This window comes from Quercus lobata, chromosome 3 (assembly GCF_001633185.2).
Source record: "Quercus lobata isolate SW786 chromosome 3, ValleyOak3.0 Primary Assembly, whole genome shotgun sequence".
Taxonomy (NCBI): domain Eukaryota; kingdom Viridiplantae; phylum Streptophyta; class Magnoliopsida; order Fagales; family Fagaceae; genus Quercus; species Quercus lobata.
Genome location: NC_044906.1, coordinates 35,608,686 through 35,627,565, shown reverse-complemented (window position 1 = coordinate 35,627,565; position 18,880 = coordinate 35,608,686). Strand labels below are relative to the sequence as shown.

At 37.2% G+C, this 18,880-nt stretch overlaps 1 protein-coding gene across 1 annotated transcript; it reads left to right on the top strand.

Annotated features, from left to right (window-relative positions):
- Nucleotides 1–310: 310 nt before the first annotated feature.
- On the top strand, nucleotides 311–2,559 carry LOC115980819. Its single transcript, XM_031103030.1, has 3 exons — nucleotides 311–610; nucleotides 1,288–1,822; nucleotides 1,928–2,559. The coding sequence occupies exons 1-3, from the start codon at nucleotides 311–313 to the stop codon at nucleotides 2,557–2,559; spliced, it is 1,467 nt and encodes a 488-aa protein (XP_030958890.1).
- Nucleotides 2,560–18,880: the final 16,321 nt, after the last annotated feature.

The window sequence follows — 18,880 nt, the reverse complement described above, 5'->3', positions numbered from 1 at the left end:
TTATGCAGTACAATACATCCGGTACCACACGCACTGTTATCTCCTTACTAAGTCGTTGGGGTACGATTAGTGAAAAGACAAATAAGTTTGCTGGGTGTATGACTCAAATTAACGCACTTCATTAAAGTGGTATAACCGAAGAAGATAAGGTATAAATTATATTACAATAGTGTTAAAATGTTCATTCACCAATAGTTTGAAAATATTAATTATGTTATATTTGTTTTAATTTTTTTTTTAGATTATCAATGCGAAGGCTTTGTATTTAGAGAAGTACAAGAAACCCTTTCTTCTTGATCATTGTTGGCTCATGTTAAAGGACCAACCAAAGTTTGCCGATCCTAATAATGCTAGATCGAGATCATATGTGCCTCCAACTTCAGAGGCAATATCTATTAGTGAAGGGGATTGTGGGTCCGGACTTGGTGACACTTCTAACTTGGAGAGACCTATTGGTAGGAAGGCCGAAAAGGCCATCCGAAAGAACAAAGCCACCGGAAAAGATGTAGGGGAATATTTGAACAAAAAATTGAAATTGATTGAGGATGTAACTCGGTTGGAAGAGGAAAAAATGTCTTTGAGAGGGAAAAACTTGCAATTGAAAAGGCAAGTAGGGAAGAAAAACTTAAGATTGAGAGGGAAAGAATGATTATTGAGAAGAAAAAATGTGAACGAGAAGAAAGGTTAGAGGAAGAGAGAATCATGATGATAGATACAAGTGGCTTAACCGGAGCACAAAAAGCTTTTTATGAACAACTCCAAGAAGAAATCATGGCAAAACGAAGATCATGTAATTAATGAATTTAATTGTATTTTGGATGTAATTTAGACTTTTATGTATTTTGTAGTGGTTTATGTATTTTGTAGTGGCTTATGTCACTTGATGAATTATCTTAAACTATATGTATGTATTTGTGTTATGACTTGAAGTGCAATCTAGCAAAGACTTTGAAGTGCAATCTTTTTTATCTTTTGTTAAGTTCTATTTGATCTTGTGATAGGCATTGATATGATTTTTTAATTCAATAAAATTATTATTTGATCAACTATGAGTATTACAGCCACTATGGAGTGTCTAGTATCATATGCTTGGTTTTGAGATGACAGGTCTTAGAATAAATCTATGAACAATGAGCATCCATAGTATTTCAAAGTTTTTTATTTTTAGATGTATGTGTTTGTGTTGTGATTTGTGCGTGAATTAGTTATATTTATTTTAATGTGGTTTATGTCACTTAATTTTAATCTTGCATCTATAGTAATAATTGATTTTCAATTGTCTTGAAGGTTGCATCCATGAATCACTTTGTGATTCGCAAGTTCCTTCTTGATGACTCAGATGAAGATGAGATAATCGAAGAACTTGTTATGGAAGCATCACAACCTAAGCGTCGTCGTCGTTCTATCCAACGTAATCATTTGGTAGGCCATGAGAGGCTTTTTCTTGATTATTTTGCTCTCACACCAGTATATCCACCTACTTTATTTCGTAGGAGATTTCGAATGAAGCGTTCTCTTTTTCTTCGTATTCAATCTCAAGTTGAAGCTCATGACTCTTATTTTGTCCAAAAAAGAAATAGTGCTAACAAACTTGGTTTATCTTCATTGCAAAAGATAACTGCTGCACTTAGAATGCTTGCGTATGGAGTATCGGGTGATTTGATAGATGAATATGTGCGGATTGGAGAAACTACTGCATTAGAAAGTTTGAAAAAATTTGTTACTGCGGTAATTGATGTTTTCTCTGAAGAATACTTGAGAAAGCCAAACAATGAAGACATTGCTAGACTGTTAGCTCACGGCGAACGTCGAGGTTTTCCAGGTATGTTAGGTTCAATTGATTGCATGCATTGGAAGTGGAAAAATTGTCCATCTACATGGAAAGGTTAATATTGTGGTCATATTCGTGAGCCTACTATTATTTTAGAGGCAGTAGCATCATATGATCTTTGGATATGGCATGCATTTTTTGGATTACCTGGGTCAAATAATGATATTAATGTGTTAGAGCGATCTCATGTATTTAATGAATTGGCTGAAGGACGTGCTCCTACAATACAGTACTCAATTAATGGTCATGACTACACTATGGGATATTACCTTGCTGATGGTATATATCCAAAGTGGGCAACATTTGTGAAAACAATCCCAGCTCCACAAAGACATAAGTATAAATTATTTGCAGCAGCCCAAGAGGCGTATAGGAAGGATGTTGAGCGTGCATTTGGAGTGCTTCAAGCACGTTTCGCAATTGTCCGTGGACCTGCACGGTTTTTTCATCTTGAAACACTCAAAAAGATCATGAAAGCGTGCATAATTCTCCATAATATGATTGTTGAAGATGAGCGAGAAGATGAGCGGGATGATAATGAAGTGGTAGATTTGGATTATGAACAAAATGATGGAGTGGATAATCCTCCTCTGCAAATGTTACGTGAACAAAGTGATGAATTTTTGTCATACATTGAGAGGCATGGACGCATTAGAGACCGAGAAATCCATTTTCAACTCCAGTCGGACCTTATTGAACATTTATGGCAATTGCAAGGCGAGTCGTAGGAACTTTCTTTTTTGTATGTGGGTTTAGTATGAGTCATAAGAACTTGTGCGAGTGTGAGTTTTATTGTAATTTGGTTTGAATTATGTATGTGAGCAAATCTATGGACTACATTGTTCTTGCTATAATATGTATTTTATTTTCTATGTTTTCTTATAAATCTATGGACTACATTATAAAGTTCCTTCATTTCATAGTTCACATTATTTCAAGGTTGCTTCCGGATAATTGAGACGATAATACGTTATCATGATAATTGAAAAATTGTTTTACTAAAAAAAAAATGTATGAGTATAATTTGGGATTAAAAAAAAATATAACACTAGACGATTATTTGCTATCATGCGGCGGCGGCGGCGGAAAAAGAGTCGTTGGTGGCGGTGGCGGCGGCGACGGCGACGACGGCGGTGGAAAAAAAGTCGTCGGCGATGGCGGCGGCGGCGATGGTGGTGGCGGCGATGGTGGCGGCGGCGGCGGTGATGGTGGTGGCGGCGGTGACGGTGGCGGTTGAAGGTGGTTGTGGTTGTTGTTTATTGTATAAGATATATTATTTTATTGTAGTGGATATATTATTTTATTTTAATGGATATATTATTTTATTGTGATGTTTATATTATTTTATTGTGTTAAAGCTAAAATAGATCCACTGCTGCAGCATGTATGTAGGTAAAATAGATAAAGTAACTTTTGGTGGAGCTAAAAAACTAAATTTTTAGCTCCACTGCTGTGGATGCTCTTATCATATTAGGGACCTCGATAGGACAATCTTCCAAGTTAAGGAAGATGTACTTAAAGGTAGTGCAAAATGTTCAACTTTCAAGACGATCCCCAAGGATGAGGGTAATAGATGAGTAAGCCATTACATTCACGAACGAGGATACTGAAAGGGTTCACCACCCATATGATGACGTGATCGTCATCACTTTGTTTATTGCTAATTATACAGCCAGAAGAGTGTTGGTGGACAATGGAAGTTCGGCGAACATCTTATATTATCTTGCTTTCTAGCAAATAAGGCTTGGACGAGACCAACTTCGTCCAGTAAATTCACCCTTGGTAGGATTTGGAGAGATGAAAGTGCAGCCCGTGGGTGCCATTATGTTACTAGTGGTGGTTAGAGCATATCCACAATAGATAACCAAAGAAGTAAACTTTCTTGTCTTGGACTGTTGATCGTCATACAATGCTATCATTGGAAGACTGACTTTAAACAGTTGGAAGGTAGTAACATCTACTTACCATTTGTCTATTAAGTTCCCAACAGATTACGGAGTGGGTCAAGTGCAAGAAGACCAATTAGCCACTAGAGAATGCTATCTAGCTGGCCATGGACGAGCACGTGCAGACGATGAGCATAGATGAGAGAAGGGTTACCATGGAGCCCATAGAGGCGTTGGAAGATGTTCCTTTGGACAAAAGCAACCCCGAGAAGTTCACAAGGATTGGAACAAGCATGAAAATGAAGACGAAGCAACACCTTGTCCATTTTTAAAAAAAGAGCATGGATGTGTTTGCATGGAGTCACGAGGAAATGTCAGGTATTAACCCAAGTGTAATCACCCACCATCTGAATGTGTATCCTTCCTCGAAGCCTGTGTGTCAAAAGAAGAGGGTTTTTGCTCCCGAACGAGATAAGGCTATTAGGGAGGAAGTCCAGAAGTTGACCATGGCAGAATTTATCCGGGAAGTTTACTACCTGGACTGGTTGGCCAATGTGGTCATGGTTAAGAAAACTAATGGTAAGTGGAGGATGTGCGTGGACTTCACCGATTTGAACAAAACTTGTCCAAAGGATAGCTATCTGTTGCCACACATTAACCAGCTAGTGGACTCAACTATGGGTCATAAATTGCTAAGTTTCATGGACGCCTTCTTAGGCAATAATCAAATAAGGATGGACGAGGTAGACCAAGAGAAGACGTCTTTCATTACCAGACAAGGCTTATTTTGTTATAAGGTGATGTCCTTCGGTTTGAAGAACGCAGGAGCAATTTATCAAAGGCTAGTTAACCATATGTTTCATCCACAGATTGGATGGAATGTGGAAGTTTATGTAAATGATATGCTGGTAAAGAGTTTGGATGAGGAAATGCATCTGGATGACCTTCAAGAGACCTTTGATATGCTTAGACGATATAACATGAAGTTGAATCTGAGCTAGTGTGCTTTTGGAGTTCTCCTATTAAGTTTCTTGGGTTCATGGTCTCACATAGAGGAATTGAGGAAAATCCCGATAAAATCTAGGCAATACTGAATATGGAGCCACCAAGGAACATCAAAGAAGTCCAATCTCTCACCGGATGAGTTGCTACCTTTAACAGGTTTATCTCTAAAGCTATTGACAAGTGCTTACCATTTTTTAAGATTTTTAAGAAGGCATTTGAATGGACAGACGAGTGTCAAAAGACCTTTTAAGACCTCAAGGCCTACCTCATAGCAGCTCCTCTGTTAAGCCCGTCTATACCAGGCGAAGAATTATATTTGTATTTAGCGGTGTCCCTGCATGCAGTGAGCTCAACGTTGATTAGAGAAAAAGGGAAGATACAGAAGTCGGTTTATTATACAAGTCGAGTGCTAAGAGGGGTAGAAGGATGATACCCAACGATGGAAAAGCTAGCCTTTTGCTTGCTCACTCCCAAGTGTAAGAGATCGTAGCAATATAATTCTCGGAGTACCGAGGTCGAACCACAAGGAGCAGGGTAAATTCAAAGACAATATAATTAAATAACAATTTGGGTGAATAAGAAAAATACTTTTGCTTGGTGATTGTTAACAAGAATAATAATAATAACTGATTTAAATCAATAATGTAAATATTAGGGCATCGGGGTGTTTCCCTATATTGATATGAAATTCTTTGTGATCTAAGAAAATATTTATTTCATAACTGATTGTTCTTATACAATTAAAAACTTATGATTCGGTTGAACTGAGACAATTCAAGAACGCATGATAACCTCGATTAATAATGCTGTTAGAAAAGTTTTCAGAAACCCATTCACTTTAAATCCTGATTTCTATTTGAAACTATTATAAATTCATCTAAACAATAAGAAAAACATGATTGAACTTATTGAAAGCATAGAAGAACTAATACATCAAAAGAAATCTAATTGAACAATCAAATATGTCGTAGATAAAATCCTAGAAAGAATCACATTGAATATTCATACCATATAGAAGAAACATAACCCCTAGCCCTAACAAAGAGTTTAGGCTGCCATTAGAGAAAGAAAAATACAAGGTTTTCTCTCCAAAATTCGTTCTACCAGCCTCCCTTCAAAAACCCTAATGTCTAAGTGTCCCCCAAAAAATAAAACATTTACTATTTTAATTTCCGTCCAGGTTTACAGCGGTAACTTGTGAGTTAATTTCGGCCTTCAAAAATTGAGAATTTCGAAAAACTCAAAACTGGAAAGTTGTAGATATTTAAGTCACGGTTCCAAACCATCTAGCCTTGTGTCAATTGGATTTTTGAGAAGAGAGATACGCCCAAAATACTGATCAGTGCTCAAATCAGATTTTTCCTCTTCAGATTCTGCTTCTTTGATTTCTTTCCTTATTTGAAGCTCCAATCATGGTAGACGATCCAAGCACTCCAGCTGCACCTCCTTAGACATTTAAGCATGGTCTTTTAGCTCCACTTTAATTCTAGTTTGACCTCCATTCTCTCACAAATTCCTGTAAACTCATCTTTTTCACATAATTTCCTAAAAGTAGAAAATTACACACAATGAATAGCATTTTATTCAAGAAATTATGTAAAGATAAATAGTAGGGACTAATGCAAATCATGGCTTAATTATACAAATTAAGCATAATAATAAGGAGATAACACTCATATAAATATATAACAAGTATACATTTTAAGGCGTTATCACACCCCCCAACTTAAATCTTGCTAGTCCCTAGCAATCCGCAAAGCACCCATGTCTACTAAAAGTGAAAAATTAAAACTAAAATACAAGCCACTTTCGTAGGCTACACGACTGCACTTCCCATGTGCAGCAAGTCTTTGAACCCCTAGGTCACCCGAGTGGACGAGTTTACTCTCGTGTGGGTTTGCAGTGACTCTACCCACAAAAGTCAAAGGTTTCCTGAAAATTCCTGCAGCAAATGTTAGTCTACTTTCTCATTATATCATACAAATGAACTTTCAATTTTTGAGTTGGGATACTATTTATCATATTAAAGAGCTTTCACTAGCTTCACTTTTGGAGTGTGTGTGTGCATAGCCCATCCAATCAAACCGGCTTTTCCAAACATGCATAGATCAAGAATAATCTAGATTAGAGCCTCTACTCCAAAACCTCTCTTATGTCATCAACACTCTGAAGGAACACACATAGAAGTAATGGTTTCTCTCTTCAAATCACATATGAACAAAAAGGAAAGAAGAAGTTTTAAGAATATCACATGTGTATACAAAAACAGCCACTAAAACAATGGAAAAAGATCTCTAGGAAAGGATGTTGAATTCCTGGAAACATAAGGTTAATACCATTCTCATCCCTAGTTTTTATCCCAAACACATACCAGCCATGCACCTTTAGGATCAAGTAGGACTTTAAGCTAAGTGGTAGTATAATCTTATGGCTAGGTAAAGGCAAACTGCTTTCTTTGAAATATGAGGTATATGAATCAAATGCAGAAAATTCAAGTCAAACCCAACTCATAGCAGTAGCAACCAACTTGAATCAAAATAACCTTTACTCAACCATATAACCCTTCTGAAATACATGAAAGATGTGTAAGACACCAATGATTTATTGATTGATTATGTATGTCTCCTCTTTCTTTTTCTTTTTGTCTTTTTTTTTTTTTTTCTTCTTTTTGATTTTTTTTTTCTGAAGAAAAGAGAGACAATGGTGGTATCTAAGCACATCAATTGCTCAAAACTTGAACCCCCATGAGAATACCCATAAATAAAAATGTTTTGTGGTATTATAGAAGTATTTCTCATGGCTCAAATGATGGTGACAATGGTTAATGTAAAGATAGGCTGAATATTTGTTTAGCTAGTGACAAAAGATTAATGGCCTTAAGCTCTCATCTCCTAAAATTCCACATAAACCAGCATGCCTAAGGACAAAAATAAGTAAGATCATGGTATATCTCCCTATAATGTTTCTAGTAGTCAACCAAAAAAAAAAATAGAGATCTTTTACAAAAACTGAAGCATATAAGAGAAATTTAAGAGTTCAAACAAAGATATACTCTCACAAAGAAAAGTAAGGCTCAAAAACTCTCTATATGGGTTGAGTTTCAACTTATATCTAGCTTGTTCATGATCCATGCATATCCAACATCCAACTGTCCACTAACCTAGCCATTGTGCTCAAAAGTTTCCAATTGTGCTCTTCATGAAAGAGTCTTAATATAGCAAATAGTATAACCAACTTAGCATTATTCATTCCATTACATGATATAAAAATAAAGCTTATAACTCTACTGCATTCAAATTCAAGGTTTTTTTTTTTTTTTTTTTTTTTTTTTTTTTTTTTTTTTTTTTTTTTTTTTAAGAACAGAAAGAAAGAAAAATAATGCAAGGTGTAGCAAAAAGTTTAAACCTCTCCCCCCAACTAAAATATTGCATTGTCCTCAATGTATCAAAGCCAAAATAAATTCAAGTATAAAGGGAAGAAGTTACCTTAAGCATTTAATTTATTTATTTATTTTTTTTTGAAATTTCTTTCACACCTGCAAATGTTAGCTCACAAAAGAAAAATAATAACAAAACGAAAAAACATAAACAAAAACAAAAGGCAAAAAGAAAAGAAAAGAAAAAACAGAAAGAAAAGAAAATTAAAACAAATATGGTACAACTTCATAGGGCTCTTTCAGAGTTTACGTAGCATCCTAATAGGAAGGGATCTTCAGTGACATAGTCTCCTCCTTTGGTATAACTCCCCTTAAGAATGGTTTTAACCTTTGTCCATTTATTTTCAAAATCCTACCATCTCTAGGGTCCTTAACTACTACAGCTCCATGGCTAAACACTTCCCTTACAATGAAAGGGCCATCCCATCTAGGTTTTAACTTACCTGGGCCTAAATATGCATATTTAAGACCACCGGGCAGTGGCTTAAGTTCCAGCTGTGGTGCCTCTTCACTTGAATGCACGAGCTTTTTTTCATTTTCTAGTAGCTCCTCAAAGCAAGGCTTCCACCCTTTATTAATTGCCATCATCTGTTGTTCTTCCAAAACCTGTAAGGAATCCAACAAAGAAAAATTTTCAGATACATGAATATCACATTCTAAATCATGAGAACCAACAGAATTATTAACAAGAGTTTCAAGAGGATCAGAAAAACAATTCTTATTAAACTCTTCTTGAACCACCGCCCCAATGAGGTTCACATAAGCATAGTCATCATCCTCATGTGGTTGTTTAGCTCCAAAGTCATGGAACCAAAAGTGAGTTGCATTCTCCCATTCCTGCAATTAATTAAAGCATTAGCTGTGGCAAGAAAAGGTCTACCCAAAATAATAGGGGTATGAACACTAGGATGTAAAATAGGTTGGTAATCTAGAACAATAAAATCAACAGGATAATAAAATTGTTCAATTTTCACCAACACATCCTTAACAATCCCTCTCGGTTCCCTTACAGAGCGATCAGCCAACTGTAAAGTTATTGAAGTAGGTTTCAACTCACCAAGTCCAAATTTTTGATATACACTGAAAGGGATCAAATTAACACTTGCCCCAAGATCTAGCAATGCATGCTCTATGATGTAATCTCCAATAGTACAAGAGATCGTAGGACAACCTGGATCCTTATACTTTGGTTGGGTCTTATGTTGGATTACTGCACTTACCTGTTCTGTTAGGAATGCAGTCTTCTTCACATGATGCTTTCTCTTGATGGTGCATAGGTCCTTAATTACCTTGGCATATGCAGGCACTTGCTTGATAACATGCAATAATGGCAAATTTATCTTAACTTGATGCAAATGCTCTAATATCTCAGATGCGGTGTCCAATTTCCTAGGTAATTTTAAGGCTTGGGGAAATGGTGGAGGGATTGGGCATTGTTCAATTTCACTAAATCCAAGTGACTTAGTTTCATCCTTCTCTTTTTCAACTGGGGTCTCCTTAGATTTCTTAGTTACTAAAGGAGAACTTTTATCAATCTCTTTACCACTCCTCAAAATGGTCACAACTTTTACTTCCTTATGTTTATCCTTAGAGCCAATTTTTAGATTTTGATTGATGGGATTGGGTTGAGTTTGGGAAGGAAGCTTCCCTCTCTCTATCCCACTCAATGAATTTGTAAGCCTAGTTAGATGACTCTTGGTCTCTCTTACCTCTTCATCTAGCCTAATGAGCATGGATTCAAACTTTTGATTTTGCTCACTTTGCCTTTGAATGAAAGCACTAAGTGCATCCTCCAAGGAAGGTCTAGATGATGATGATGATGATGATGCATGTGGTGAATTAAAATTCCTTGGAGTAGGAGGATTCAACACATTGTCACTCTTACAACTCAAATACGGATGGTTTCGCATATTTGGGTTATAATTGTTAGAATATGAAGAATTATTTGGCTAGTATGAATTAAATGCATGTACTTGTTCTTCTGGCACATTCAAGAATGATGAAAGTGATGCACATTCATTTGTAGCATGGTTTATCTCAGGGCTAGGTCCAGTCCATGTGTTAGAGTTTTCAGCTATCTCATCAAGATAATCCATTGCATCTTCGGGTTCCTTTTGTAAAAAGTCCCCTCCGCATGAGAGTTGAACAAACTGTCGGTCTCTAGGTGTAAGTCCTTCATAAAAATAGCTAACTAATCTCCAATCTTCATACCCATGAGTTGGGCAGAAATTGAAAAGATCTTTGTACCGTTCCCAAGCTTGGTATAAGGTCTCATTTTCTCCTTGGACAAAACTAGCTATCCTTCTTTTTACTTGCTGGACTTTGTGGGGAGGAATGTGTTTCTTAAAAAACTCTTTGGCCATCTCCCCCCAACTACCTATAGACCTAGGTTTCAAGGTATAAAGCCAATTTCTTGCCTTATCCTAAAGAGAAAAAGGAAAGAAACGTAACTTAGCAGTCTCAATAACATTTTGTGCATAGAAACTACTAATTACCTCTTCAAAAGCTCTAACATGGACATAAGGATTTTCATTTTCTTGTCCCCTAAAGTCAGGAAGTATTGCTAATAAACCTTGCTTCAATTCTACATGTGGTGCATTAGGTGGAAACATGATGCATGAAGGAACATAATTTTGTGTGGGATGCAACAATTCATACATAGTTCTTCTATTCTCCTCATGATTATTACGTGTTTCATCACCCATGATTGATGAAGAAGGTGAAGGCAAAGGTGTGTCAAAAAGATTACCGAAGTATGTTTCAAAATTTTCTAATCTGCCTCTCTTGTTTCTAACCCAAATGCTCATGCAACAATGAATGCACAATAAAATAAAAACAAACAGAAAAATAAAAACAAAATAAGGGAAAAAATGGAACGAAGTTACCAATAGAAGAATTTCCACTAGCTATGCTTTGCTCCAAAAAAAAAAAAAATTGCCTCTAAATCCATAGTAGCTCCCCGGCAACGGCGCCAAAATTGCTTGCTCACTCCCAAGTGCAGGAGATCGTAGCAATATAATTCTCGGAGTACCGAGGTCAAACCACAAGGAGCAGGGTAAATTCAAAGACAATATAATTAAATAAAAATTTGGGTGAAAAAGAAAAATGCTTTTGCTTGGTGATTGTTAACAAGAATAATAATAATAACTGATTTAAATCAATAATGTAAATATTAGGGCATCAGGGTGTTTCCCTATATTGATATGAAATTCTTTGTGATCTAAGAAAATATTTATTTCATAATTGATTGTTCTTATACAATTAAAAACTTATGATTCGGTTGAACTGAGACAATTCAAGAATGCATGATAACCTCGATTAATAATGCGGTTAGAAAAGTTTTCAAAAAAACTCATTCACTTTTAAATCCTGATTTCTATTTGAAACTATTAGAAATTCATCTAAACAATAAGAAAAACATGATTGAACTTATTGAAAGCATGGAAGAACTAATACATCATAAGAAATCTAATTGAACAATCAAATATGTCGTAGATAAAATCCTAGAAAGAATCACATTGAATATTCATACCATATAGAAGAAACATAACCCCTAGCCCTAGCAAAGAGTTTAGGCTGCCATTAGAGAAAGAAAAATACAAGGTTTGCTCTCTAAAATTCGTTCTACCAGCCTCCCTTCAAAAACCCTAATGTCTAAGTGTCCCCCAGAAAATAAAACATTTACTATTTTAATTTCCGTCCAGGTTTACAGTGGTAACTTGTGAGTTAATTTCGGCCGTCAAAAATTGAGAATTTCGAAAAACTCAAAACCGGAAAGTTGTAGATATTTAAGTCATGGTTTCAACCCATCTAGCCTTGTGTCAATTGGATTTTTGAGGAGAGAGATACGACCAAAATACTGATCAGTGCTCAAATCAGATTTTTCCTTTTCAGATTCTGCTTCTTTGATTTCTTTCCTTATTTGAAGCTCCAATCATGGTAGACAATCCAAGCACTCCAGCTGCACCTCCTTAGACATTTAAGCATGGTCCTTTAGCTCCACTTTAATTCTAGTTTGACTTCCATTCTCTCACAAATTCCTTTAAGCTCATCTTTCTCACATAATTTCCTGAAAGTAGAAAATTACACACAATGAATAGCATTTTATTCAAGAAATTATGTAAAGATAAATAATAGGACTTTAAGGCATTATCACCTTTACTTTGGTCACGACTTCAAGGAAGTTAAGGCATTACTTTCAAGCTCATGTCATAAATGTCTTGACAAATCATCCACTAAAGAAGGCGATGAACAAATTGGAAGCCACGGATGACTAATCCAATGGGCCATAGAACTCAATGAGTTTGATATCAGGTACCAACCAAGAAACACGATAAAAGCACAGGTATTGGCGGATTTCATTGCAGAGTTCACTCCTAATCGGGCTGAGCAAGACGGGATGGATGAAGCTTAGAGGTGGATCGTCAATGTCGATGGTTGATCCACGTTATATGCGGGAGGAATTGGAATTATACTCAAGTCCCCGGAAGGTGATAAATTGAAATATGCAACCCGTCTACAATACCAAACCCCCAACAACAAGGCTGAATATGAAGCTCTCCTTAAAGGATTGGAATTGGCTAAGTTCTTAGGGGCGAAATTAGTGGTAGTCCAAGGAGATTCTTAGTTGATTATCAATCAAGTGAATGGAATGTGTGAAGCTAAGGAAGATGGGATGAAGAAGTATCTCAGCAAGGTAAATCAGCTTGTTAAGAAATTTAAAGAAGTCAATTTTGTTCAACTCCCAAGGGAGGAAAACATGGAAGTAGATGCTTTGGCAAAAGCAGCCTCAGTAGGGGGAGCTGTAAATGAGTATGATAAAGTCTAATACATGCCAAGTATAGATCTTCCAGAGGTACAGCATATTGAAGGAGAAGAAAATTGGATGACTCCAATTGTAACTTACCTCAAAGATGGAAGGCTTCCAGAGGGCAAGAATGAGGTTAGAAAGTTGAGGATTAAAGTTGCCAAGTATGTCCTTATAGATGAGGTACTATACAAAAGAGGTTTCTCTCAGCCTTACTTAAGGTGCTTAGCTCCGGACAAATCAAACTATGTGTTGAGGGAAGTACATGAAGGAGCATGCAGAAATCACTAAGGAGTAAAAGCACTAGTCCATAAAGTTGTCCGTGCAAGTTACTACTGGCCAACTATTCAAGCAGATGCAAAGGCTTATGTCAAGGTGTGTGACCAATGTCAACCCTTTAGCAATGTCCTCAGGCAGCCATCGGAGTATCTCACCCCGATGATGGCCCTATGGTCCTTTGCATAATGGGTATTGGATATATTGTCCCTTTTCGCTTGGAACCAGGCAGATGAAGTTTTTAATAGTAGGGATTGATTATTTCATTATGTGGGTGGAAGCAGAACCCCTATTAAAGATCACACAGTAGAATGTCAAAAATTTTGTCTGGAAGAACATTATATGCAGGTTTGGAGTACCTAGGGTATTAATATCAGACAATGGACGGCAATTTGACAACACGCTTTTCAAAGACTTTTGCGACCAATTTGGAATCAAGAATCATTACTCCTCGTCCTCCCTCCCGCAAGCAAATGGTCAAGCAGAAGTGGCAAACCAATCCTTGTTGAAAATCATCAAGACTCGGCTTGAGGGGGTAAAGGGAGTATGGCCAGACAAGTTACTAGGAGTTTTATGGGCTTACGGGACGACTGTGAGGACCCCCACAGGGGGAACTCCTTTCAAACTAGCCTATGGAAATGAAGCAGTGATACCTGTAGAAGTGCATATGGCAAACCACAAGGCGATGAAGTATCAAGATGAGGATGAGGAGCAACTTCGCCTCAACCTTGATTTAACGAGGTAAGAATGAACGCAAAGCAAAGGACAGCGAGGTATAAAAACCTCATGGCTAGACAATATGATGCAATAGTCAAACCCAAGCGCTTCAACGTTGGAGACCCCATCCTAAAAAGGGTTTCTTTGACAACCAAAAATCCAGCCCATGGGAAACTGGGACCTAATTGGGAAAGACCCTACAAGGTTATTAATTGCAAAAGACAGTGATCATATTACTTAAAAGCCTTGGATGGGAAAAAGTTAGAGTACCCTTGGAATGTCGAGCATTTAAGAAGATATTATCAGTAAGGGGTTAGCCTGGACGAGCATCATGGACGAAATCATCCTAGATGTTGTCACTTTGGACAAAATAAAGTTTGTTGCTTTCTATTATTTGTTGCTTTCTGTTACATATGTTTGCTTTCTGTTACATGTGTTCTTTATTAGCACTATGTATTGTATTTTAATTCCCTAAAGATGTATTAGTTTTTAAACTATGCGCTATGAATGAAGTCATAGACGGTCCATATGTATTCTTAATTCCCTAAAAGGCACTAGCTTCTAAAGCATGTGCCATGCTTATGGGCGATTGATAGGCCAAAAACGTATTAACCCCTTGTGATAAATTAATTGATTAATTAGCCAAGTTTATTAATTAATCAAATTATCATGCAAATGCGTGGTAGCATAAACAAATCACCAATAAACTAATTATGCAGTGGAAAATAAATAACACGGTGATTTGTTTATGAATGGGGAAAACCTAACGGCAAAAACCCCATTGGGTGATTTTCAGGTCACCACTCTCGAAACTCCACTATTATCACAACAAGCGGTTACAAGTAAAGGAATCCCAAGTACCTTACCAACCTATGATTGAACCCTTACCCCAATACCCAATTGGTCTTGTTCTGTAGTGATAGTTTCCCCTTTCGATGCACGGCTCCCAAGTACGTGACTAACCAATTGCGCGGATCTCAGTATGCAACTTCAATCACCAACTAAGAAGGTTGTTGGTTGCAAAGTTTTTCAGTTCATCCACATGATGAAGATCAAGAAGATGCTTGGTCACAAAACCCTACGGTGCATATACACAACAACTTCTTCAAGAGAAAGAGATGAACTAGGGCAAGAACTTCGTCTCCGGTCACAATTTGCTTGAATAGAGTTAGCTCAATACTTTTGCAACTTGTGAATTGTTTGACGGCCCTTAAAACAATCCTTTTATATGTCTAGGGTTAGGAGAAAAGAAGGCCCAAAGAAACATTCACAGATTCCAAGAAAATCATATCAGAATTCTGAAATTCTTAAACCTTGACAGATAGGAGGTGTCGAGCAACTGTTGAGCAAGTGTCAAGCACACGGGCTGAACAGCTTCCTTAAATCTCAACACATGCTAGTTGTTGAGCTAGCTGTCAAGCTTTAGTAACTCTGCACTTTTAGCTTATTTTCTTGGACAGACTTGAAGGTTTCAACACTTGATCTTGAAACATGATTTCTTGAAGTATTTAAAAACATCCTAAATCTACCCAAATACAAGTAAAGTGCGTTTTGTCAAAGGATAAGCCAATTACATAAAATCATGACATATGTTCTTAACATGTGAAACACATATGTCCTAACAACGATGTTTATGTTACATATATACAGTTTGGGTTTCAAATATATGTGATGTATGAATTTCTAATTTTCATGAGTTCATCCACAAGAAGGCTAACGGCCTAACACAAGTAAAATCTCTGAATGCAAGGAGGAAATGTCTATTAAGCTTTCTTTGAAATAGGGATAAAGCAAAGAAAAATAAGCTTAAGGCACACTTGTCTAAACAATGGACGAGAGAAATCCCGAAGCGTATTCATTCAACCAATGGATGTGAAAATGCGTGCACGTAAGTATATTCAAAGTCCATGGATAAGTATAACTAGCTAAAATAATCCAATCTTTGGACAAGTAAAAAGCTGAAAACGTCTTGCCTAAAAGATGAGTCCTGTGGACGAAAAATAGAACCAGCTATCAAATCTTTGGATGATTAAAGCTGGTAAAACCAATGCCATTCATAAGACGAGTTATACTAGCAAAATTTAAAGAATGGTAAAGATGTTGAACATGAGAAGATTCTTATCATGGACGACCAAATGCCTTCATGAGTGGACAGACCACACTTGAAACCAATATAATGGATGATGTAAATAAAGAAAAATTCATCCATACAATAACATGTTCAATAGTAAATGGAAAAGTGATGAAAATAAACATTCATTCATAAAAGTTTAGAAAAGGGGTAGACGGCCACCGTCCAAAAACCCTTATAAAATAAAAGCCTAAAAGGCAACTGTTTGGAAGCTCCTCATAAATATTATAGATGAGTAAAATGTAAAATAACTTCAAACGGTCCAAAACAACGGGCCTTATAAGAAAAAAAAAAAGGAAAAAGAGAAAGGGAAACTAAGACGCTAAAATTTAACTTTCACTAAAGGGGGTCATCTCTAGCGTTAGGCTCGTCCTGGGCAGGCTAAGGGTGGCATCATCTTCAATATTAACATCTTTAGAACTTGTCTGGGGAAGAGAGCTTGTAGCACCAAGGTTTAGCTTGATGGAGCTAAAGTCAACTTCAGGGAAGTTTTCCATAGCGTCCATACAAAAGTCTTCAAAACTAGCAGCATAGTTGGTGTCCAATAGATCAATGAACCATTTGGAAGCTTTGAACTCCACTACAACATCTTCTTTGGCCTTGTTAAGAAGCGTACTCAGCTCGTCATTCCTTTTTTGAAGGTAGTCAAGACGAGTGTCCTTCTTAACAATATTAACTCTGAGCTCTTCGATGAGGTTTTGTAGTTCCTTGGCCTCGTCTTTAGTCTTGGCTGCCACCTTAGCCCAGCCCTTGCAGTCATCCTTGACCTTCTAGATCCTTGTCTCAAGCAAGATCCTTGTCTTGGCCATCTTTGTGGCCTGCCTAGATGCAGCTATGAACTTTGACATTGCCTACACAAGTGATTAAAAATTTTGTTAAAAAATATATATACATATGCATATTACTATGACAAGACGAGGTAAAAGTAATTACATACCTTGAAAAGATCATGAATAGCAGAATGCTCAAATTCTTTGAAGGACATGTCATAGCATGCAGCCACATCCTCACCAGTCACAACCTTCTCAAACCTTTCCTAAGCCAAGTCCTCATTCTCTAGAAGGTTCATAGGAACCCTTTGGGAAGGCTAAGATGAGGTAGGCATAGTGGTCTTGGATGGAGTGACTTCAAGGGGAATGGACAACTCTACATCAAAGATTTGGATGGACGGTTGAGAGGTGGGAAGACTAGGTTTGACAACCCTAGGTTTAGAAGACCCATGCTTTGCCTTCTTTCCTCGACGACTGGGAAGGTTTCCCAAGTCAAGCATCTTGGATAAAGTTTTCCTTTTGTCCCCAACAGAAGGACGAAGCTGGGATTGAGCCTCAGGCCTGGTTGCCTTGTCCACCAATTCTTTTCCCTTATTCTCTTTCATGGTTGCCATCCCTAAAACAAAAATAATAAAGTTTAGCTAAAAAATATAACTCAAATAATACCCAAATAAATTCTAAGTAAAAAGAAAACTCACGTCTACGAACAGTAAGCTTGTGAGCAATAGCCTCAGTAGATGGCTTAGGATTGAGTCCCCACGTGGCAAGATGTTAAAGAGTGACCAATGAATGGAAACTCCTATCAGTATATAGATGAGCTTTGTGGATGCGGTCACGATGAAATATACTTAAAGACGGTCGTTTAACAGCTATAAAAAAAGAAAGAAAGAGAAGGGTAGATGATTATAAGCAAAAGATAAAAACATTATATAAAAAAAGAAAAAAAAGAAAAAGAAAAAGAAACATACCTTCAAGATGAAGTTTCCTTAATTTTCCAATATAGGGGGCAAATGGATCCCTGCCAACCTTAATAGGGTGCCCAGACCAGAAACCAGAGACAAAGAAAAACACTGTTTTCTAGTTTCTATCAGACGTTACCGAAGACTTTATTAACCTACAATCTTTACCCCTGGCTGTGAATTGATAAAAGCCAAGGGATTGATTAATTTTTGAGGGTTTGTAGCAGATGAGGAACTCGTCCACAGTAAGAGGACGATCCCCTTCAAACACTTCCTTCCACAAAACTTGCATAGAGATGACCAGTCTCCATGCATTGGAGTTGAACTAACACACTCCTAAACCTAACCTAGTGAGTAATTCCCTAGCAAAGGCATTAAGGGGTAACCTAAGTCCCCCTAAAAGGTAAGCTTCATAGATGCCTATCCCAAAACGAGGGTTACAGCACCATTCCCTACGGACGGCTAACCTAGGGTTAAGGTCGTCTGGGATTTGGTACCAACTCCTAAGTGTAGTAAGTCTCCTTTCATATGTTTTAGAAGGGATGCCTACAACATAATTATACAATGTCTCTACCTTGTCTAACGAAGGGGACGAAGGAACATTCGTTGAGGTACCAGCTCCAGAAGCTACCCTCATCCTAAGACGCTCTTGGAAAACCTCAAGAGGAACCTCAGGAACACCAAATGTGTATTCCTCGTCCGTGGTATTCCCACTACTACTACTACTGCTGCTATTGGAACCACTATAATTGGTTGAGCCATGGTACTCGTCTATAGCCTTATCTACACTATTACTAGATGAAGAGACAGTAACTTCAGACATGTTGAAATTTGAAGGAAAACCTAAGAACGAGGATGAGGAGAGTACCTGACTCTAGACGAAGGAAGACTAGGGTCGCGGAAATACTTCTAGATGAGGCACTGGATGAGGAATGTCAAAGGAGAAAATTTAAGAAATGTAAAGGGTAGGAGAGGAATTCCACTATTTATAAGCAATGAATCTTGGCATCTGAAACGACGCAACCAACTAGAGAACAACACATGGCATATTCCTCGAAAAGG